The sequence below is a fragment of the Bison bison genome, unplaced genomic scaffold (genome assembly GCF_000754665.1).
Source record: "Bison bison bison isolate TAMUID 2011002044 unplaced genomic scaffold, Bison_UMD1.0 scf7180017864174, whole genome shotgun sequence".
NCBI classification, from domain to species: Eukaryota; Metazoa; Chordata; class Mammalia; order Artiodactyla; family Bovidae; genus Bison; species Bison bison.
In genome coordinates, this window is record NW_011494746.1 from 3,076,765 (window position 1) to 3,097,159 (window position 20,395).

The 20,395-nt window shown below is 40.8% G+C and overlaps 1 protein-coding gene across 4 annotated transcripts in view; it reads left to right on the forward strand.

Moving 5' to 3' along the window:
- GNG2 (guanine nucleotide binding protein (G protein), gamma 2) overlaps positions 1-14,060 on the forward strand; it is a 132,046-nt gene extending 117,986 nt beyond the window's left edge. For 3 of the 4 annotated variants that reach the window (XM_010842272.1, XM_010842271.1, XM_010842270.1), the window contains one exon: positions 10,808-14,060. In XM_010842272.1, coding sequence (XP_010840574.1) covers positions 10,808-10,936 — 129 coding nt within the window. In that variant the 3' untranslated portion in view covers positions 10,937-14,060. The remainder of the gene's footprint in view (positions 1-10,807) is intronic. The other variant, XM_010842269.1, reaches the window with a different exon arrangement.
- The last annotated feature ends 6,335 nt before the right edge of the window (positions 14,061-20,395 follow it).

A 20,395-nucleotide genomic window follows, 5' to 3' on the forward strand; every position in this document is an offset into this window, starting at 1 on the left:
GCTCGTATCAAAAGGAAATTCCTTCATTGCACAATAGATCTCATCTCCCTTATCAGGGACATGCTCCAGCAGTTTGCTGCTCATTCTGAATCACCAGTTTTGATTCTTTATTTCATCATTTCCATCATCATTCAAATATAGTGTTATTTGTACATCTTATATAAAATTTAAATTTCTTCTCCTGAACCCCTCATTTCCTCCTCTAGCAACTGCCTCGTTTGTTTGCTCTGCTTTGAAGCTTAACTTCTTAAGAAAGTTATTCATACTCAGTATTTCTAATTTCTCTTTTCTTTAGAAAAAATATTTTTACTCTGGAAATAACCTCAAAGATACAGAAGAGTTTCAAGTACAATGCCAAGAATTTTGTTTTCCCCTGAACCATTTGAGAAGAGTTGTCAACAGGTGCCTGTTACCTCTGGATACTTTAACATTTCCTATAAGTAAAAACATGCTTTTACATATTCATAATATAATCATTATGTACAATTAACATTTATACATATATTTATACATCACCACCTTCTACTCCTCAGACCCCATTGAAGTATTTCAGATAATCCCAATAATGTCCCTTTTAGCAATAGAACCCAGTTCCGAATCATGGGTGGTAGTTAGCTGTCCTGTCAGGCACAGATGTCCCTGACTCTTAGGACATTGACAGTTATAAAGATTATACAGATTTATAGAGTGTCACTCAATTTTGGTTTGCCTGGTGTTTCTTTATGATTTAATTAAAGTAACAGAAATTTGACGTTAATATCAGGGAACTGGGGGGATATCCATCTCACTGCTCCCTTCTGTCAGTGATACATGATTTCAAATTGTCACTTACTGGTGGTATTAACTTTAATTACTTGATTAAGATGATGTCTTCCAAATTTCTCCATATAAAGATATTTTTTCTTTGTAGTGTACCCTGCTGTACTTTTTATTTTCTTATAAAACAGACTATCATCTAACATCCTCCATAGCTATTTATTATGTTTTATTTTCTGTTCTCTCCATCATTCTACTCAAGCACTACATAAGCAATTTGATTATGCTGTACATTGGGGTAGTTTGATTCATGGTTCTTTGCTTGGATACTGAGTTACTTGAAACTGTGGATTTATAGTTTTTATCAAATTTGGACATTTTCAGTGATTATGCCTTCAATTATTTTTTCTTTCCTTTCTTCCACACACTATATTTCTCCTCTCCTTCACAGACTCCAGTTGTATGATTATTAGGCTCCTGACGTTGTCTCCAGCTCAGTGGTCTCTGTCTGTTTTCAGTCTATTTCCTTACTGTGCTTCACTTTGGAGAGTTCCTGTTATTGTCTTCAAGTTCATTATTAATCTTTTCTTCTGCAATGTCTAATTGGTGCTAATTCCATCCAGTGTGCTTTTTATCGCTAAAAAATTGATTTGGGCCTTTTTAATATCTTCCACCTAGATAGCATATTCAAAAACAGAGACATTACTTTGCCAACAAAGGTCTGTCTAGTCAAAGCTATGGTTTCTCCAGTGGTCATGTATGGATGTGAGAGTTGGACTGTGAAGAAGGCTGAGCACCGAAGAATTGATGCTTTTGAACTGTGGTGTTGGAGAAGACTCTTGAGAGTCCCTTGGACTGCAAGGAGATCCAACCAGTCCATCCTAAAGGAGATCAGTCCTGGGATTTCTTTGGAGGGACTGATGTTGAAGCTGAAACTCCAGTACTTTGGCCACCTCATGCAAAGAGTTGATTCATTGGAAAAGACTCTGATGCTGGGAGGGATTGGGGGCAGGAGGAGAAGGGAACGACAAAGGATGAGATGACTGGATGGCATCACCGACTCGATGGACATGAGTTTTAAGTGAACTCCAGGAGTTGGTGATGGACAGGGAGGCCTGGCGTGCTGCAGTTCATGGGGTTGCAAAGAATCAGACACGACTAAGTGACTGAACTGAACTGAACTGATGTCTCTTTTAATCATATTTTGCTTTCCTCTATTTCCTTGGTCATGTAGACAATATTTACAATAGCTATTTTAACAGCATCCTTATCTATTTATTTTATCATTTATGTCAATTCTGCATCTTTTTCTCCTCATTTTTGGATTAATTAATTTGTATTAATTTTTTCCTCATTATGGAATATGTTTTTCTCCTACTTATTTGTATGCCTGGATTTTTTTATTATATTCCACAATTTGTGAATTTGTGTGTGTGTGTGTGTGGCATACTGGAAGTTTTTGTAGTCTTTAAATATTTGGAGGTTTTGTTCTGTGGTCCAGTTAAATAACTCAGAAACATTTTGATCTGTTCTTTTGAACTTTGATAGGTGACTAACCGCCTCAGCCGTTAGTCAAGGCCTACTTGGCACCACTACTGAAGATACCCTTCCTAAAACTCATCAATCCCCTACGTGTATGAGATCTTTCTACTCTGTCCAGTAGAGACAGAAACTACTCCAGCCGTGTGTGATCACCGGGGACTACTTCACTTGATCCTTTCTGAAATTCATTTCATAGTCTCAGGCAGTTTTCTCCCACATATGTGCTGATCAGTATTCAGCCAAAGACTCAAAAGGAATCCTCTGGAGGCCTCCAGAGTGCGTGCTTGCTCTCTTTCTCTCTCTCTCTCTCTCTCTCTCTCCAGTGTGTGTGTGTGTGTGTGTGTGTGTGTGTGTGTGTGTGTAGGTTTTTCTTTTCTGTCACTCCCTCATCAACTCAAGGAGGTTTCTGAAATCTGTTTGGGTAGCCCCTCCCTGTGCTGTGGCCTAGAAATCTTTTCAAGCAGTAAGCTGGGACATGGGGCTTATCTTGCCTCCCTTCTCTCAGGGATAACTGTCCTCTGTTGCCTACTGTCTAATGTTTTAAAAAACATTTGTTCATTTTTTTTTCCAGTTTTTAAGTTAAAGCAGGAGGGTTTAATTAGTCCCTGTTCCTCCATCATAGTCAAAATTGGAAGTCTAGAATACTACATTAGTTCTGCAAGGACGGGAATTTTTATTTTGTTCCCTAATTATTTCAACCTTCCAGAACTGTGACTAGCATGTTAGGTACTCAGTAAATATTATTTGAATGGAGTATTTGTTGATTAAGATTATATTTGAGAACTTTTTCAGCAGTTATTTGAGTCTTTCCTATGTGCTGGCACTGATGACATAGTGGTGAATAAAATAGATATGATTCCCACTTTCAGAAAGCCAAATGCCTGAAGGGAAATGTCAATCATCAAATAAACAAGCGAGAGTTGTAATTATAAATCGTGATAAGTATTTTTCCATGAAGGAAAAGAGTGGGGAGACAGAATAGGTGAGGAAAGTGATGACCTCATCGTTACTGGATAAGATAATCAGTCAAGACTCTGCAAAGAGGCAATATTTCAACTGACTTCTGAAGAGAGAGGAGGAGCCAGCCTGGTGAGGAGATGGGGAGAAGAGTGTTCCAGGGACTTGTATGTGTGAAGCTTCGAGGCAGAAAAGAACTTGGAGCTTTCACAGAATTAGAGGAGACTGGTATGGGAGAGGAAAATGCTACCACGTGAAATTGGAGAGATGGCAAAAGTAGGCAGGACCCACAGGCTGTTTTTGTGGTGTCTTGGCTTTCTACAAAGTACAATGAGAAGCTCTTGAAAGTTTTAAATAGGGAGTGATATGAGCCAATTTATATTTAAAACTATTTTTCTAGCTGCAGTATGGAGAATACTACTCCTGGCACAGTTGTAAAAGAGAAGTTATATACAGCTGAGATTCTTAAAATTTTTTGTGCCCCTAAACTTGTTTGGCTGACTGCTGAAGCATATGGTCTCCTTCTCAGAATGTTTTTAAATTACAAAGGAAATGAATTATATTAAAATATAGTTCGTCAGAATATTTTTAGGAAAACTTTTGTGATACAGTTAAACATATATACTTCTTTATTAACTGATTTGGTAGGATATAAGAGTGGCTATGTACTTACAAAATGAAAGAACATAAAATGTTGGTATATCTATACTAACTAATATGATGGAAAATGTCTGATTTTTATTGATGACTAAGTCACAGAAACTGTTAATGCTACTTGTATTGTCTACATCTATAATGGAAAGAAACGTTAGATTTCCATTTGAGATTGGTGGAAATAACAATGTCATTTTTTTTTATCTTTGAACTTCACAGACCACACCCTGAATTCAGTTCATCAAGCCCGTCTTAGTCCGTTTGAGCTACTATAAAAGAATGCCATACACTAGGTGGCTTATGACGGAGAAGGCGATAACACCCCACTCCAGTACTCTTGCCTGGAAAATCCCATGGATGGAGGAGCCTGGTAGGCTGCAGTCCATGGGGTCGCTAAGAGTCGGACATGACTGAGCGACTTCACTTTCACTTTTCACTTTCCTGCACTGGAGAAGGCAATGGCAACCCACTCCAGTACTCTTGCCTGGAAAATCCCATGGACGGAGGAGCCTGGTAGGCTGCAGTCCATGGGGTCGCTAAGAGTTGGACACGACTGAGCAACTTCATTTTCACTTTTCACTTTCATGCATTGGAGAAGGAAATGGCAACCCACTCTAATGTTCTTGCCTGGAGAATCCCAGGGACGGTGGAGCCTGGTGGGCTGCCATCTATGGGGTCGCACAGAGTCGGACACGACTGAAGTGACTTAGCAGCAGCAGCAGGTGGCTTATGAACAACAGAAATTTATTCCTCATAGTTCTGGAGGCTAGAAGTCCAGGATCAAGGTACCATAGATGTGACATCTAGTAAGAGCCTGTTTCCTGGTTCATAGACCATCTTCTCTGTATGACCTCACATGGGTAAAGGGGCAAGGGAGTTCTCTGGGGTCTCTTTTTATAAGAGAGGGCTAATTCCATTCATGAGGGCTCTACTCTCATGACCTAAAAATGAAAATGAAAGTCATTCAGTCATGTCAGACTCTTTGCAACCCCATGGACTGTAGCCTGCCAGGCTCTTCTGTCCATGGAATTCTCCAGGCTACAGTATTGAAATGGGTAGCCTATCCCTTCTCCAGGGAATCTTCTCAACCTAGGAAGTGAAAGTGAACTGGGGTCTCCTGCATTGCAGGTGGATTCTTTACCAGCTGAGCTACCAGGGAAGTCCCTCATGACCTAATCACCCGCCAAAGGCCCCAACTCCAAACACCATCACATTGGAGATTAGATTTCAACATAAATTAGGAGTGTGGGGAGGAGACACAAGCATTCAGTCTATAAAAGATCCCTTGGAAATTTTTAGTTAAGAGATTGTTTTAGTAACTGTAAAAAAGAAGATGGAGGCTTGGACTAAGGCATTTTCAGAAGAGGTGACAATAAGGGGACAAATCTGAGATGTTTTTATGGGAGCATCCCTATACAGTGTGCGTGTACTCAATGGCTTTGGTAGGAGAGCTGGATTTGGCATGAACACAAGTCACATCTTTCCTCAGGGTGTTCTGGCAGCTGTCACCTTGGTAGGAGGGTAGGGTTGGAGGTGAAGAGGATAAGGGCGAGGGGGAAGCCAGGGTTTCCCACCTGCTCAGTGGCTGTTACTGCCCTAATGGGGGTGCAGGCAGGTTCCAAGTTGCTGGAGCAGAAGCTCTGAGGGTCAGGGCCAAGAGGGCTGTATTCCCTTGAAGTGTGAACTGTCCCCTATCCCAGCATCAGCACCCTTGGGAGCAGTGCTGGAGCAAGAGGGGCCCATTTGGGCTCTCGACATCTGTCAGGGTACAAGCTACTGTGGTCTAGCCTCAGAGTTCAAGGCTGCTTCTGATGCACTGCCTCTGAGAGTGCCAGTAATGGCTGCCCCCGCCCTGCTCACACAGCGCTTCTGGTCAGAACCACCTCTGCGTCTTAGAGCAGAGTTCTCTCTGTCATGCAGCCCTCACTCCAGTGTAGAGCTATGACATGAATTAAACAGGACTGGAACATTCACTCAGCTCAAGCTGGGGTGCTCTGGGGCAGTCATGGGAAACCAACCAGCCACCAGTGCAATTTCAATCAGCCCTCTCCACTCTGCTTCAGGAGAAAGTGAGTGCGTACATGCATTCCTCCCAAGTAGACAGAGTCTGGGCTTCCCACAGCCCTCATGTTAGTCCTCCCAGTCATCCAATCAGTCAAGGGAGCTTGTCTTCACTGGGCCAGACCTCAGGACTCGTGCCTGTAATATGTAGCTTGAACCATTTATTCCCCAGGGAGGATCTCTACTCCTGTAATCTCCCTTTTCTTCTGAGTCCCCTGCCTGAGCCACAGGTCCTGACCTGATTGCTTCTCTTCCCTTCCTACCCGATTCTGTGTAGATCCTTCTTTCAGCCTTGGTTGTATAGGAGACTTTGCCAGTTTCCAGTTCGTTTTCAGTGCCACATGTAGATGTGTTTTTGATGTGTTTGTGGTGGGAGATAAGTCCCAGGCCCACCTACTCTGCATCTTGATCGTCTCTAAAATGTAAGATATTTTAGTAGGAACAATCAACAGAACGGAAAAGAGAGAGGTTACCTAAAGTTACTGGGGAAATCTTCATGGAAGAACTAGGCCTAGGAACGTGAAATGTGAAAGAATCTCTATGAGAAATGTTAGCAGGGATGGTTAGAAAGCCAGAAGATTTGCCAGGCAGGCTATTGCTGTAACTCATTGAAAGGTAAGGAAAAAGGATAATACTAAGAATTAGAAAGAAAGAGCATTCCTAAAAATTAAGTCAAGAACACTAAGACTCATGACTGTGGCACTCACGAGCTGTGAGAACTAGGGCAAACACCTAATGAAACCTCAGCTTCACATATTAAAAGTGAGGATAATAATAATAGCTTGTGACCTATAGTGTTGTTTTAAGGATTAAATAAAATACTGTGTGTAAAGTAACATGTATCAAGGGCAGATAAATATTAGCCATTATTCTAATTACTGCTAGGATTCTGACATTGTATTGGACCGTCACCCACAGGAGATTGCAATCTAGTTGAGGAAACATGATAAAACACATATTATATTTTCAGAAGGAAATTGTTCAGAATCAAGTGTTCAAATACAAGATCTGAGCAACTCTAAGCTATTAACACATTATTAACCAGAGACATATTAATTTCATCTCTTGTTATCCAAATGTTATAGACCAGAGAAGTTTCAGTCTTCCCTTACATAACAAATCACCAGCCACAGGCATTAGCGTCTGCAAAAATTCCTCTCTCAATAATATGCTAAATTTTGCCCAGTATAGTGCTTTCTGTACCATTAAAAGACTGAAAATTCCTGCTGCACATTTGTGTGTGAGCATTGCAAACGAGTAGGGACACTGCTGTATCTCTTGTTAACAAGGAAGTTTTAGACATTACTATTGTCTAGTCTCTGCTGCTTGCATAATAATGACTATGCCTCAAACAATTAAAAAACGAAAACAATGAAAGTAATTGAGATTCTAAAAGTCTGTTCTTTGCTTTCATTTAGAGGAGCTAAGACAAGAACAGGCTGTTTCCTTTCATTCTGTCATAATAGCATTTCAAAAAGATGCACAAAGAATTTCAATTGACCTTTGGAACTAGCCCTGCATTTGAGTAGTTTGTATGTAGAAGGCTGTTGGAGTTGTTTGTATATAGATGGCTGTGGCTTAATGGCTAAACATTAATGTTCAAATTCTTTTTCTGAAGCCTACTTTGCTATATGACACTGAACCACTCCTGCAATTTTTACTCTATAAAAGGAGGATAACAGATCAGTAGAGAAAACTTAATGTCTGTAACAAAATAGAAACACAATAAAAATACTTTAATAATCAATGTAATGCCTATTAAACAGTGAGGATCTAAGCCAAAACTTATAACAAAAGACAAAGAAATTTATTATATAATGATATATAGGTCAATTTACTAAAAGGATACAACAATTATAAATATATACACATCCAAAATCAGAGTGCCTAAATACATTAAGCACATATTAACAGAACTAAACAGAGAAACAGATAATACAATCATAGTTGGAAACTTTACTACCTTACTTTCAACAATGGGAAGATCATCCAGACAGAAAATCAATAAGGAAATGTTGAACTTGAACTCTACTTGGTCTACTTTAGACCAAGTGAACCTAAAACACATATAGGACGTTGCATCCAACAGCTTCAGAACATACATTCTTCTTAAGTGCACACAGAACATTCTCTTGGATAGGTCAAATGACAGATCATAAAACAAGTCTTGGCAAATTTAAGAAGGCTGAAATCATACCAAGACTCTTTTCCAATCACAACTGTTTGAAACTAAAAATCAGTAACAGGAATAAAACTGGAAAGTTCACCAATATGCAGAAATTTTAAAACACACTTGTAAACAACCAGCCAATGGATCAAAGGAGAAATGAAAAGTTAAAAGGTACCCTGAAACAAATTTTAAAAAAAAAAGGAAACACAACATATCAAAACACATGGGATGCAGCAAAAACAGTTCTAAGAGGGAAGTTTATAGTGATAAACACCTGTGTTAAGAAAAACATTTTAAAAGGTATCAAATAAACAACCTAACTTTATACCTCAAGTAACTAGGAACCAATTTCAAGCACAAAGTTCATGAAAGGAAGCAAAAACAAAGATCAAAGCAGAAATAAATGAAATAAAGACCAGAAGGACAAAAGTCAGCAAAGCTAAGCGCTATTTTTTGGAAAAGTTAAACAAAATTAACAAACCTTTAGCTAGACTAAGGAAAAAAAAAAAAACGCAAAGAAGTGAAACTGGAAATGAAAGAGGAGACATTATAACTGATATCACAGAAATCCAAAGGATCATAAGAGACTACTATGAATCATTAAATGCAACAAATTGGATAATCTAAAAGACATGGATAAGTTTCTAGAAACATGTAACTTACCAAGACTGAATCTTTGAAAAAGAAATAGAAAATCTGAACAGACCAATTACCAGTAAGGAGATTGAATCAGTAATCGAAAATTCTCACCAAAGAAAATCTCAAGACCAGACGACTTTCCTGGTAAATTCTACCCAACATTTAAAAAAATTAATGCCAATTCTTCTAAAACTCTTCCAAAAAACTGAAGAGGAGAGAACACTTCCAAATTAATTTTACAAGGTCAGCATTACCCTGATATGAAAGCCACGTAAGGACACTATAAGAAAACTGTAAGCTTATCTCCCTGATGAATATGAATGCTAAAATTCTCAACGAAAATATTAGCAAACCAAACTCAACAGCACATTATGTGCTACATCACATTAATAGAATGAAAAATAAAAATCACATGAGCATCTCATTAGATACGAGAGAAAATTTAACAAAATACAACATCCTTTCATGTTAATAACTATCAATAAATTGGGTATAGAAGGAATGCACTTCAACATAATAAAGTCCATATATATCAAGCCCACAGATGACATCATACTCAATGTTAAAAGATTAAAAGTTTTTCTGGTAAGATCAGAAGCAAGACAAGGTTACCCACTCTCATGACTGTATTTAGCATAGTACTGGAGGTCCTAGCCAGAATAACCAGGAAGGAAAAAATAAATAAAAGGTATTGAAACCAAAACCAAAAAAAGTAAAATTGTCTCTGTTTGCAGATGATGATCTTACATAGAGAAATCCTAATAATGTCACCCCCTCAAAAAAGAAAAAAAACCTGTTAGAACTAATAAATGAACTCAGTAGCAGATTAAAAAAATCAACATACAAAAATCAGTTGTGTTTAAGACTTTGATGGCAAACTATGCATTAGTTCTTGAAGTCTCTGCCCCAAAGTGACTCATATCACTTCTGCTTATGTCTCATTGAGCAAGTCGGATGCCTTTGTTGGGTATGTATAAGCCACATGTAGCAGGGGCAATGAATCTTTTCAGAAATAATCCTGTCTCCCCACTCTTAGGACTATCTTCCAGTAGTCACTTTGAGTTGCTGTTGTGGTAGTACACTGATGTAGGGAAATGTTTGTATTGATTTCTAGAGCAAGTGTATTATGTCTTGTAAGAGACTGACTCTTGACTTTATGGTTTTTGACCTCTAGATGGCATTCTCTGGGTAGATCATCATCCAGCTAGGCCCAAGATGCAGTTACAAATGACTTGTAATTTATTTCCTCATATTAAATTCCCCTTCAATAGTGAAAATTTGCCACTGTCAAAGCTCATCAAAGGAAGGTACTCCAGAAGACATTCAACAAGGAGCTACAGAAATGTGAGAAATGACAGCATCACTGAGATCACTGACCCGCCTCCCAGTGGAATTCCTTAAAGCATGTGATGCTTGGTTGAAGTAACACATATAATATGTGTAATACATTACATATAATATTATCATATATATAAAGTTGTGTGAGTACATGTGTAATACCTCTCACGTGTTTGTTAAAAAGAAATCAACATGGCTTTAGGCATCCCTAGCTCAATTTTTGAAGCAGAGAGACACAACTACAGAATGATAATAATGGATAGCCTGTGTGAAAAGCTTATGGTGTTCTAGGCACTAAATGATGTATGTGGTTTACCTCCTAAGCCCTTGCAGCCAGGGCTGGGACTGGGATGAGGGAAGCAAGCAACCTGCCTGGGGCACAGAATTTAAGGAGATGCCTGGACAAATACAAGGTTGATGCTTGCTTGACCCTGACCATGAATGCCTCCTTCAGTGCCTCACTCACCTCACTCTAATCCCAGACCTGCTTGTAGCAGCCCTGTGAGGTCAAGATCATCAACTCCCTTCTTCACAGATGAGGAAGCAGTGGCTTTTGAGGATGAGTATCTTGCTTCACTTGAACCCAGGCAGCGTGGACACCCAAGTCTGAGCCTTGACTCACTGAGCCTGCATCAGTGCCTTCATCGACGCCTCATCTAAAGTTTTGGTTGTTTTTGTCGTCTTTTCCAGGTGTCCAAGGCAGCTGCAGATTTGATGGCCTACTGTGAAGCGCATGCCAAGGAAGATCCCCTCCTGACACCTGTTCCGGCTTCAGAAAACCCATTTAGGGAGAAGAAGTTTTTCTGTGCTATCCTTTAAGTCTTCAGGAGGAACCTGAGGAGCCTCGGGGCTCCAGGGACACTGATGTAGAGTTTTTAGCAAAGTGGGCGCCTTTCTAGTCCACAGCATTTAAAGAGAGGGAGGAGAACCATCCTGGAGTCTCCAGGCTTATGCATGTTTAAAGAACTGGTCCCCTTTATGAGTATGAAAGCTGATCCACACCCCAAGTTAAGAGATCTGATGTCTGGAGAACTGCCTAGAGGAGGGGAATATGTAAAGATAAAATTGATGTCATTTCTTTCCTGCTATCCCTCCCCAAACCTTATGTTTCTGCTTCATATTTAAAAAAAATAAAAATTAAAACAGACAGCTGTCCTGAGCTCAGATATGTATGACCTTCTTGGAATGAATATTGCCTTTAGAATACCCTTTGACAAGCTGAGTCGCCCAGTGTAGCCATGGTTTGGTTCAATGACGTTGATGTTTCGTCTTTGTTTCTTTTCTTTTTCCCTTTTCCCCCACCCTTCCTTCCACCCCTCTCCATTAGAGTAGTGAAGAGATAGGCTGGATTTGTCTGTAAGACTGAACTCGAAGGATGAGCACCCAAAGGGTTTAGAGAGGTGTTCCCCGTGGTTTATCCTCATGGTAATAACAACAACAAATGCCGGTTGTCTGTGTTCTTTGATCACTATTCCTAACATTTGTACATGATAGCTTTGATTCTGCAAGTAAAAGTAAATCATGTGTTGTGACTGGTGCTTTCATATATTTGTGACAGTTTTTGAGTAATACTGCATGAAAATGTCCCCATGTTACATCCATTCAGAAGTTCTGTTGTTTTACTATAAAGTTTGGAAAAAGAATAAAAGAGAAATAAAGCTAGGGAGGACAAGACTCAGTATCTTGAAAACTGAGATGACTTCAGAGCCTTAGCCACGCCTAAAATACCTCCTAGTTAACAGAGGCGTCAGTGCTTCTGCAACGTATTTTCCAGAATCCAAAGCATTTTGATTTGAACCAGGATCCAGGGCAGCACACGTAGCAGCAAGCATCAGAAGCACAGATTCACCTTGAGTTGGGAAGTGCTGTGGTCACAGAGTCAGAGCAAATTCCCTTTTTCCCTGAGTCGCCAAAATTCTAGAGTGAAGAAGGCTTTCTGTGCTCTTCTTAACAAGAAAAAACATGGCCCTCATTTGTTCAAGTATCAAGAGGAATAACCCTTTACTCCAAATCAAATCCACTCTCAGAATCCAGCGGTTCACATGCCAGCAAGGAAGGGTCAGGTGCCACCCCAAGCAGCTCCACCAGAAGCAGTTCTGGCTCTTTTTTCCACTGAGATAGCCTTTGTTTTTCACCTAAATTCTCAATAGAGTCTTTGCTTTGTGTTTGTTCTTCTCTTTGTTGGTTAGAGTCTCTCTGCCTTTGTTTACAACTTCCTTGCAGCTCTAGCCTTCTCTTCCCAAGAGATGTGTTGAAAGTGATTTTCTTCTTTGTGGCTCCAGTCCACCAGTAATGGGAAACTTGGAAGTCTTTCTCACTTTTTTCAGTGTTGTTTCTAGGCAGATGAGGGCTCTCTTACAACTCTTTTTTTATTTTGAAATTCCAAAAGACGATTTCTGAATTAATTTTATTCTCTTTCCATTCTTTTCCTCCCATTAAAAAAAAATAAAGGAGGGCAAGGAAGGAAGAAAATAAAAATCTGCCCAGGGATGGATTTTGAAAGAAACTTGATAAACACTTTGCTTAGCTTCTTGTATGGGGATGAGGGTAAAACAATAAATACATTCAATTAAAACTCATATCGGGGGGGGGGGGCAGGGAGACTATTAAGACATTGTGAAATTCATGAATGCACTCCTGTAACCAAATACTTCTGTTCAGGCTTTTGGATTTTGTTACAGTCAGTGGGATTCTGATGAAGATTTAGTGGGGGAAAAACCCTGGCAGAGTGTTAAACTATAGTATTGTACCATTGGCTTACTAATACTGTGGAATCAACTAAAACCCAACCATATTTTTAAAATAAGCCAAAACATGAATTGAATATGTGTTCACATAAAAACAAGTGTGAATAAAGCACTCTTTGGTGGTGATTAAAGCATCATTGTAAGACCCTGATATTTTTTATAATCCACACCATTTATTTTTCTCAGAAGGAGTCTCTATATTTTCATGTAAAGCTAGATCTTTGGAGCAGTTAAAATGGAATTAAAACTCATAGGAATACAGCTCTGTTAATTAAAAGTTAAGGCAGTGTCAAACTGCATGTGACCTTGTTTATTAAGGAAGAAAGAAGGCAGAAAATACACAGGTATTCTGAAATTAAGTTTAAGAAAAATGTTTGGCTCATTCATAATTTCATGTCCTATAAAAGGGAATTATAATCCCAGAGTTTTTATGTGAGTTTTAACTTATTGGTATTTTTACTTGTTAATGGGGAAATAATCTTTTGATTACTTATGCCTCTAATGAGTTTTAATTCTTTTAGAAATTTAACAATCATTTTCACCAGCATAATTTTATCTTAAGGGGTGACTAATAGGAAAGCTTAGCTTAATTAGTCAAGGCCCTAATTTATGTATATATTGGGTAGTAATGAAAAATCTGCCATGAAATTCATTAAACAGTAATAATAACCCTCTACTTAGAATGCAGACTCTATTAAGGAAAAAACCAATCTTGTATCATCCTCAGTATTAAATCTTTCTTCTTTTTTTCTTTCAATTTTAAACCAAGTGCTATTTAAGTCAGAGCTTGTGAGTAAGTACTTTGAACTGAGGCTAACTTTGCTCATAATATTTGAAAGAGATTGCTTACCAAGGAAAAATTTAAAACCATTTCTCTGTATACTTATAATCACAAAAAGAATTTTGAGAAATCAAGCAGGCTATCTTATGGAATTTTTTTGTACTTTTTTTTTTTTTAATATTTGCTTCTAGCTGCTCCTGGCAATGGTGAATTATTATACATATACATTAATGTTTTCCCAGCCCTACAACTGTTCACATTTTTTCCTATATAAGATCTATGGAGTATATCTTTCAAAGAGAGAGAAATACAGAAATGTTAAAGCAGAAAAACCTGAATGTGATGTGTACACTTTCACCCCCTCATAGACAATGTATTTGTTTTAATAAATGGAATTTTCAGATTCATTTCCATATGCAGTTGATTTTATTGTGAAAGCCTGTGGACCACCTCACACAGCGATTCTATGGTTAATTTGGGAAGGATGATAACACATAACAAGGTGGATGAGGAAATAGAAACCCATGGATTTTCTTTAGGGTTTGTTAATAAAGGCACCCAAGGAGGCAAAAACTCACATGAGGCTCTTGAAAAGCCTTTCTCCCAGGGAATAGTGCCTGGGGACAGAGAAAAGATACAGGGAAGAGTCCAGACTGGCAGGCTGAACTATGAAGACAGATGAGCTGCATTTACACTTGAACATCCTATGGGTATGTCACACAGGGATTTTTCCTTTACAAAAAAAATAATAATAATTGAACAGAGAACGTGCTGTTCTCCGTAAGCTGCTCATGGTTTAAAAGAATCAGTAGAAAAATAAAAAAATAAAAAAAAAAAATAAAAGAATCAGTAGAGAAGATAAATGCTCAGGACTCTAGATTCATGGCTCCTTGGAGATATTCTCAATCAAGAAAGCCTTCTGTATGTCCCCCAAATTATGCCAGTGAGTAATAGGCCCTGTGAGTAAGAAGCAGGGGCTTCCCTGGTGGCTCAGAGGGTAAAGAATCTGCCTGCAATGCAGGAGACCCGGGTTCAATCCCTGGGTCAGGAATATCCCCTGGAATAGGGAATGGCAACCCACTCCAGTATTCTTGCCTGGAGAAGATGCTGGACCTCAGGAAGTGTGCCTGCAACAAAAGCATCTTTGAACCTCTGATGAAGGGGCCACCTGGAGTTTGTGCATTTGTTTACTTCATCACTGTTTCTCAGACTGTGGTCTCTGGATCCCCTGCTTCAGAATCACTTGGAAAGCCTATGGCTAGTTCAGAATTGCTGGCAATGGCACTTAAGACCGTGCACGGTTGCATGCTACAGTCTGAGGACCACTGATTTAAGTACTCACGACAGCTGGCTTTTCATCATGCCTCACGAAAGGCACACACTCACTGTCAACATGCTGGCTCTTGTTCCCACAGCTGCAGGAAGTGGTCGCCCTAGAGTGAACCGTGGCTGAGAATTTCGGCCGTTCCTGGATGTGAGACTGGGAGGAGGAAGCTGGTGGGTTTTAACTCTGCTCCTGTTCCACTGAGCCCCGGGGGAGGATCGCCTCCAGCTCTGGTTCTTTAATAAGCTGCTCACATTTTAGAATGCACTCACAGTGACGTGGGAATTGGAGCTGGGTCAGCTCCAATCCACAAATTGCAAATAATTTGCCAAGGGAAATCCCTTCCCCTTCGGTTCTGCCCCAAATCTACATTCTCTTCTATTTAGAACCAGGAGATTCAGGCAGAATTTATTTTTAATGAAGGGGGTCACGGGCTCCCAGGCCTTTCCTCAGTAACAATTCCTATGTTTCTCCATGTCCATGATAAAAGAGGCCTGGAGGCAGGGTGTCCTTCTTCATTAGGTGATGGAAAGATGGTGGCCGGTGACCTTGGTTCATACTGTAGGCAAGCAAGAGCCCATCCACGGTCAGCTGGAAAACAGGAACGGGGCCCCAGAGTTTGTGTGATCTTGGCCGAGTCCTTTAACCTCTCCATGCTAAGAAATGGGGGCAGCGTACCTGATTCACTTGCCTCGCACAGTTGTCTAAGCCAAATGAAAAAGAGCAGGTGAAGGGCATCATGAAGGAAGAGGTGGTCATCACTGGACCCTGCTTGCACAACTCTCAAAGAAAGGAAAAGTCTAGATGGTTCCTGCTCTTGACTCTCTGCCTTTTCTCTCTACCCCAGGGTGCCATGGTTTAGACCCTCAATGCCTCATGTCCAGCCACTGGTATAGCCACTCTGACTCTCATCTCCTCCCACTCTAAGCCATCCTACTTACCCCTGAGCATTCATTAATCAGGACTCTCCTCTGGTTATAAGTGGCTGAAATCTAGCTGAAACTGGCTAATCACTGGAGAGCTCAGAAACAGACCCACTTCAGGCTCGGCTGAATCCAGGTGCTCAGATGATACCATCAGATGTCTGTCTCATTCCCTTGTCTCTGCTTTGCTCTGTGCTGGTTTAACTCTTAGACAGACTCTTCCCCTGCAGATTCAGAATAGTTTCTGCAGCTCCAGACTCACATCTCACCCATTTATTAATCACAGAAGAAAGATCATAGCAACACCAGCAAAAGTTCCTGGCTGTATCCCTGAAACACTTCCTAAGATTTTTATTGGCTGGATCTGGTTCATGTGCCCAGCCATCTGTGAACCTAAGCACACAGGCAGGACAGTGGGTCCCAGAAAGCTGAAGCACTTGTGCTAGAGAATCAGAGATTGAAGATTAAAGGCAAAAATAACTGGTACCAATCACATCTTGCCAGACTCACTGAGGTAACTTAGGCCTCCCCACATGCAGCCACCCAGAGTAATCTGGCTCATGGAGCTCTTTATCAGCCTCTCCGGTCCACACGCAACTGCCTGACTGGTAAGGCCCTGGGGAGTCAAGGCCACCCGGCTATTCCTACTTTGTTTTCTAAACTCTGCTCTGGTTCATCCTGTATCCTATAAATACAGCATCTTCAACCCTAGCTCCATGCCTTTGCTTATGATGTTACCCCCTCAGGAATGCCATTACTCAGCTCCTCCAGTAAAAAAATCTCTTTCAGTTTCAAGCCCAGTCTGAATTTGATGCTGCCTGTGAACGACTTCAGGGAATGCTTACCTCCTTCCTCGCTCAAATCCTGTTGCCCTTGTCATCATCACTGAACAGACCAGTATTTGAGGCAGACCCCACAGGCCCTGCCTTTGTGGAACTCGTGCTTTAGTGGGCAAAGTAGACAAGTAAACAGTAATTACCAGTCATGGTGAGAAGTTCTCAGACACAGAAAGCAGAGGGGAGGAGGGCAGAGGTGGATCACCAGCCACAGAAGGTGATGTTGGAGTTAATGGCTTATTATATGAGAATCTTGTCTCTCTGGGTCAACTGTCACTAGGGAGCAGAGAACGCCAGCTGGGCAGGTGTCTCTTTAATCCTCCTCAGCACCTAGCTCAGCAGTTGGGGACACAGGCAGTACTCAGCAGTGATGGCTGATGGATTGAGCACAGGGCAGATGTCTGCAGAGAAGTGGGACGAGGCAGAGACACAGCTATAAAAGTCAGTCTTGTTGTGAGCTTCCCAGAGGCAGCTGAGAAGGAAGCGTGCCCCCACCACCCCCACGAAAGTCAATGTGACCTCTCCTCCCCAATTGGTGCCGGCTCCATGACCCCACAACTTCATCCTTTTTAGCTAGCAGCCCCTTGGCCTAAAAGATACCACTACTTTCCAACCTGGAAGTGAGATTTGGGGGCCCTTGTGGGCCCCGGGGCCAGAGGAAATGGTGCTGACTACATTGCCTTAATTTAAGCTCTCAGTTCAGTTCAGTCGCTCAGTCGTGTTCGACTCTTTGCGACCCCATGGACCTCAGCACGCCAGGCCTCCCTGTCCATCACCACTCCCAGAGTTTACCCAAACTCATGTCCGTTGAGCCGGTGATGCCACCCAACCATCTCATCCTCTGTCGTCCCCTTCTCCTCCTGCCCTCAATCTTTCCCAGCATCAGGGTCTTTTCAAATGAGTCAGCTCTTCACATCAGGTGACCAAAGTATTGGAGTTTCAGCTTCAACATCAGTCCTTCCAATGAACACTCAACACTGATCTCCTTCAGAATGGACTGGTTTGATCTCCTTGTTGTCCAAGGGACTCTCAAGAGTCTTCTCCAACACCACAGTTCAAAAGCATCAATTCTTCGGCACTCAGCTTTCTAGGGAGGGTCCATTCAGCTTCTCCTGAGAACAGTCTTTTAATTGCCCTCCACCATGTCTACTTGTGGCCCTTTTCAAAAACTGAAGTATAGTTGGTTTACCATGTTGTATTAGTTTCTAGTGTACAGTAAAGTGATTCAATTATATATATATATATATATATGTTCTTTTTCAGTTTCTTTTCCAATGTAAGTTATTATAAGATACTGAGTATAACTCCCTGTGATATGCAGGGTCCTTGTTGTTTCCTTGTGGCTTTTTAGATTTAAATTAACTAGAATTGAGTAAAATGAAATATTCAGTTTCTCTGCACATTAACCATATTTCAAGTCCCCAGCAGCCATGTGCGGCCAGTGACCAGTCTATTGGACAGCAGAGACACAGGACATTCCCTACATTCAGGAAGTCCTATTAGCAAATGCTGCTCCAGAGCAATTGTCAACAACCTTTCTTCCACCCCATGCAATGGACAGAATATGCCTTTCCTTTGTGCCCAAATTTTGATGACAACACACACACACAAAGGAAAAAATTAAAAATACTGTAATAAACCACATAATTCATAATAATTGGCCATAGGTCACAGTAAATCATGGTATGAAAGAGACAGGCTGTGGATAATCTATCATTCCTGGAGTCCTCTAAGCCATAAACTTACCCCTGTCTTTTTCATTCGAAGAAGTACAGTGATAATAACCATGATGACAATGATAATAATAACAGCAGCAGCAACAGTAAAGTGAACACTTATTAAGCACTTAACTATGTGCCAAGCATGATACTAAACATCGTGTAGACATAATTGCATTTAATTCTCACAATAACTCTGTGACATGGAGATTATTGATCTCCCATAGCAGGCATCTTTCTTGCCTCATGTCATATCCAGTGACCCACTTCTGACTACAGCTGCAGCTGCAGTAGAGACTCCTCCTTCCCTGGAGTGGGGATGGGAGTGAATTGCCCTCAGAGATAATCCTCAACCAGTGAGGGATGAGGTGCTCCCCTGTCAGAGGCTAATTTAGGGGTACATTTTGTAGGATCTCTCAGAGGGTCTTGGGCAGACCTGAGTCTCGATTGACCAGGCTAGTAACCAACCTAATAATACATCATATTGGTTTTTTCCTCGTTATCTGTTTCATTTTCTTACCTCTTTCATTTCTGCTTTCTGAGATCACTCTCACCACCAGTCCCAATGAGTTATCTGCACTCAGACTCTGCATTAGGGCAATTCAGACAAATTCATTCCCATTTTATAGGTGAGGAATTTGAAATTTAGACCAGTCGACATTTCCCAAAGTTCCCACTGTTATTAAGTGGGAAATTGAGGACATGAACCTAAATCTGTCTTAATTCCAGAAACTTAACTCCCAGTTACTATAATACACATTAGAATACAAGAGCATCAGAGGGAGGTGATAAAAAAAAAGTTCTGAATCTGCTCCTATTTATAGAATAAGCAGATTGTTTGTAAACTTCAATCCCCTGAATCACCACTTTGGAATGAAGAAATCAGTGAATTCTTTCTTGACGATACTTGCCTTTTCTTCACTGTAGTCATTTGGTACCTAGGAAGTATTCACCTGGCTCAGAAAATATTTCCTGGTATGGGGAAGCCTTTGCAAAGAGAACCAAAAAGACTGTTTGTAACAGGGAAGTTCTGGAGTGTTTCTTTTCCTAGGGCTTTCAGGAGAGGGAAAATCCCTTCCCTTCCAGCAGCTGCTCCCCTGTGATCTCAGAGCCCAGTGACCCTCCAATTGTCAGAAGCAGGGTCTGAGTGGCAGTGGAGGCTTCCAGGCGTTTCAATGGCGAAAAGTCCAGCCAAGGGCTCTTGCAATGTAGTAGCTTCAAGGTCTCACCCAGTATGTCTTTGGGAAAGGATGAGAATGGTGCTCATTTCCTCCCCCCAACCCCCACGCCATTTCCTGTCCCTACTCCAAGAATATGCAGTATCCCACTCAGACTAGGAACACAGAATCCCAGCACAGATCAGCAGTCAGTGCTGCTCTGGCATCTGCACACATGGGAGGAAAATTTACTGTTCTATAAGGCTTGCAAAAGCAAACTGTCATCTAAGAAAGAGGTCAGCATGAGGTACTTGTACATCCCACTGCCGAAAATCACCACGTCCTCCTGCAGGTTATCGCCATTTATTTCACAGCAGCAGTTCTCAAAGAGTGTTCCAGGAACTCATAGGGGTTCCTGAGAGCCTTTCAGGGGGTCTGCAAAATTATTTTTATAATAATACTAGGGTGTGAGTTGCTCTCATTCATGCTAATACTAAGATGTTAGTAGTAGTTATTCTCATTCATGAATGTAGGGTGGATATTTGAGAGGCTCCATGATATTGATGGGGCTTCCATGATAGCTCAGTTGGTAAAGAATCTGCCTGCAATGCAGGAGACCCTGGTTTGATTCCTGGATTAGGAAGATTTGCTGGAGAAGGGATACGCTACCCACTCCAGTATTCTGGCCTGGAGAATTCCATGGACTGTGTAGTCCATGGGGTCACGAAGAGTCAGACATGACTGAGCGACTTAAAAAAAAGATATCGTGCTTAATGTCTTTTTTTTTTTTTT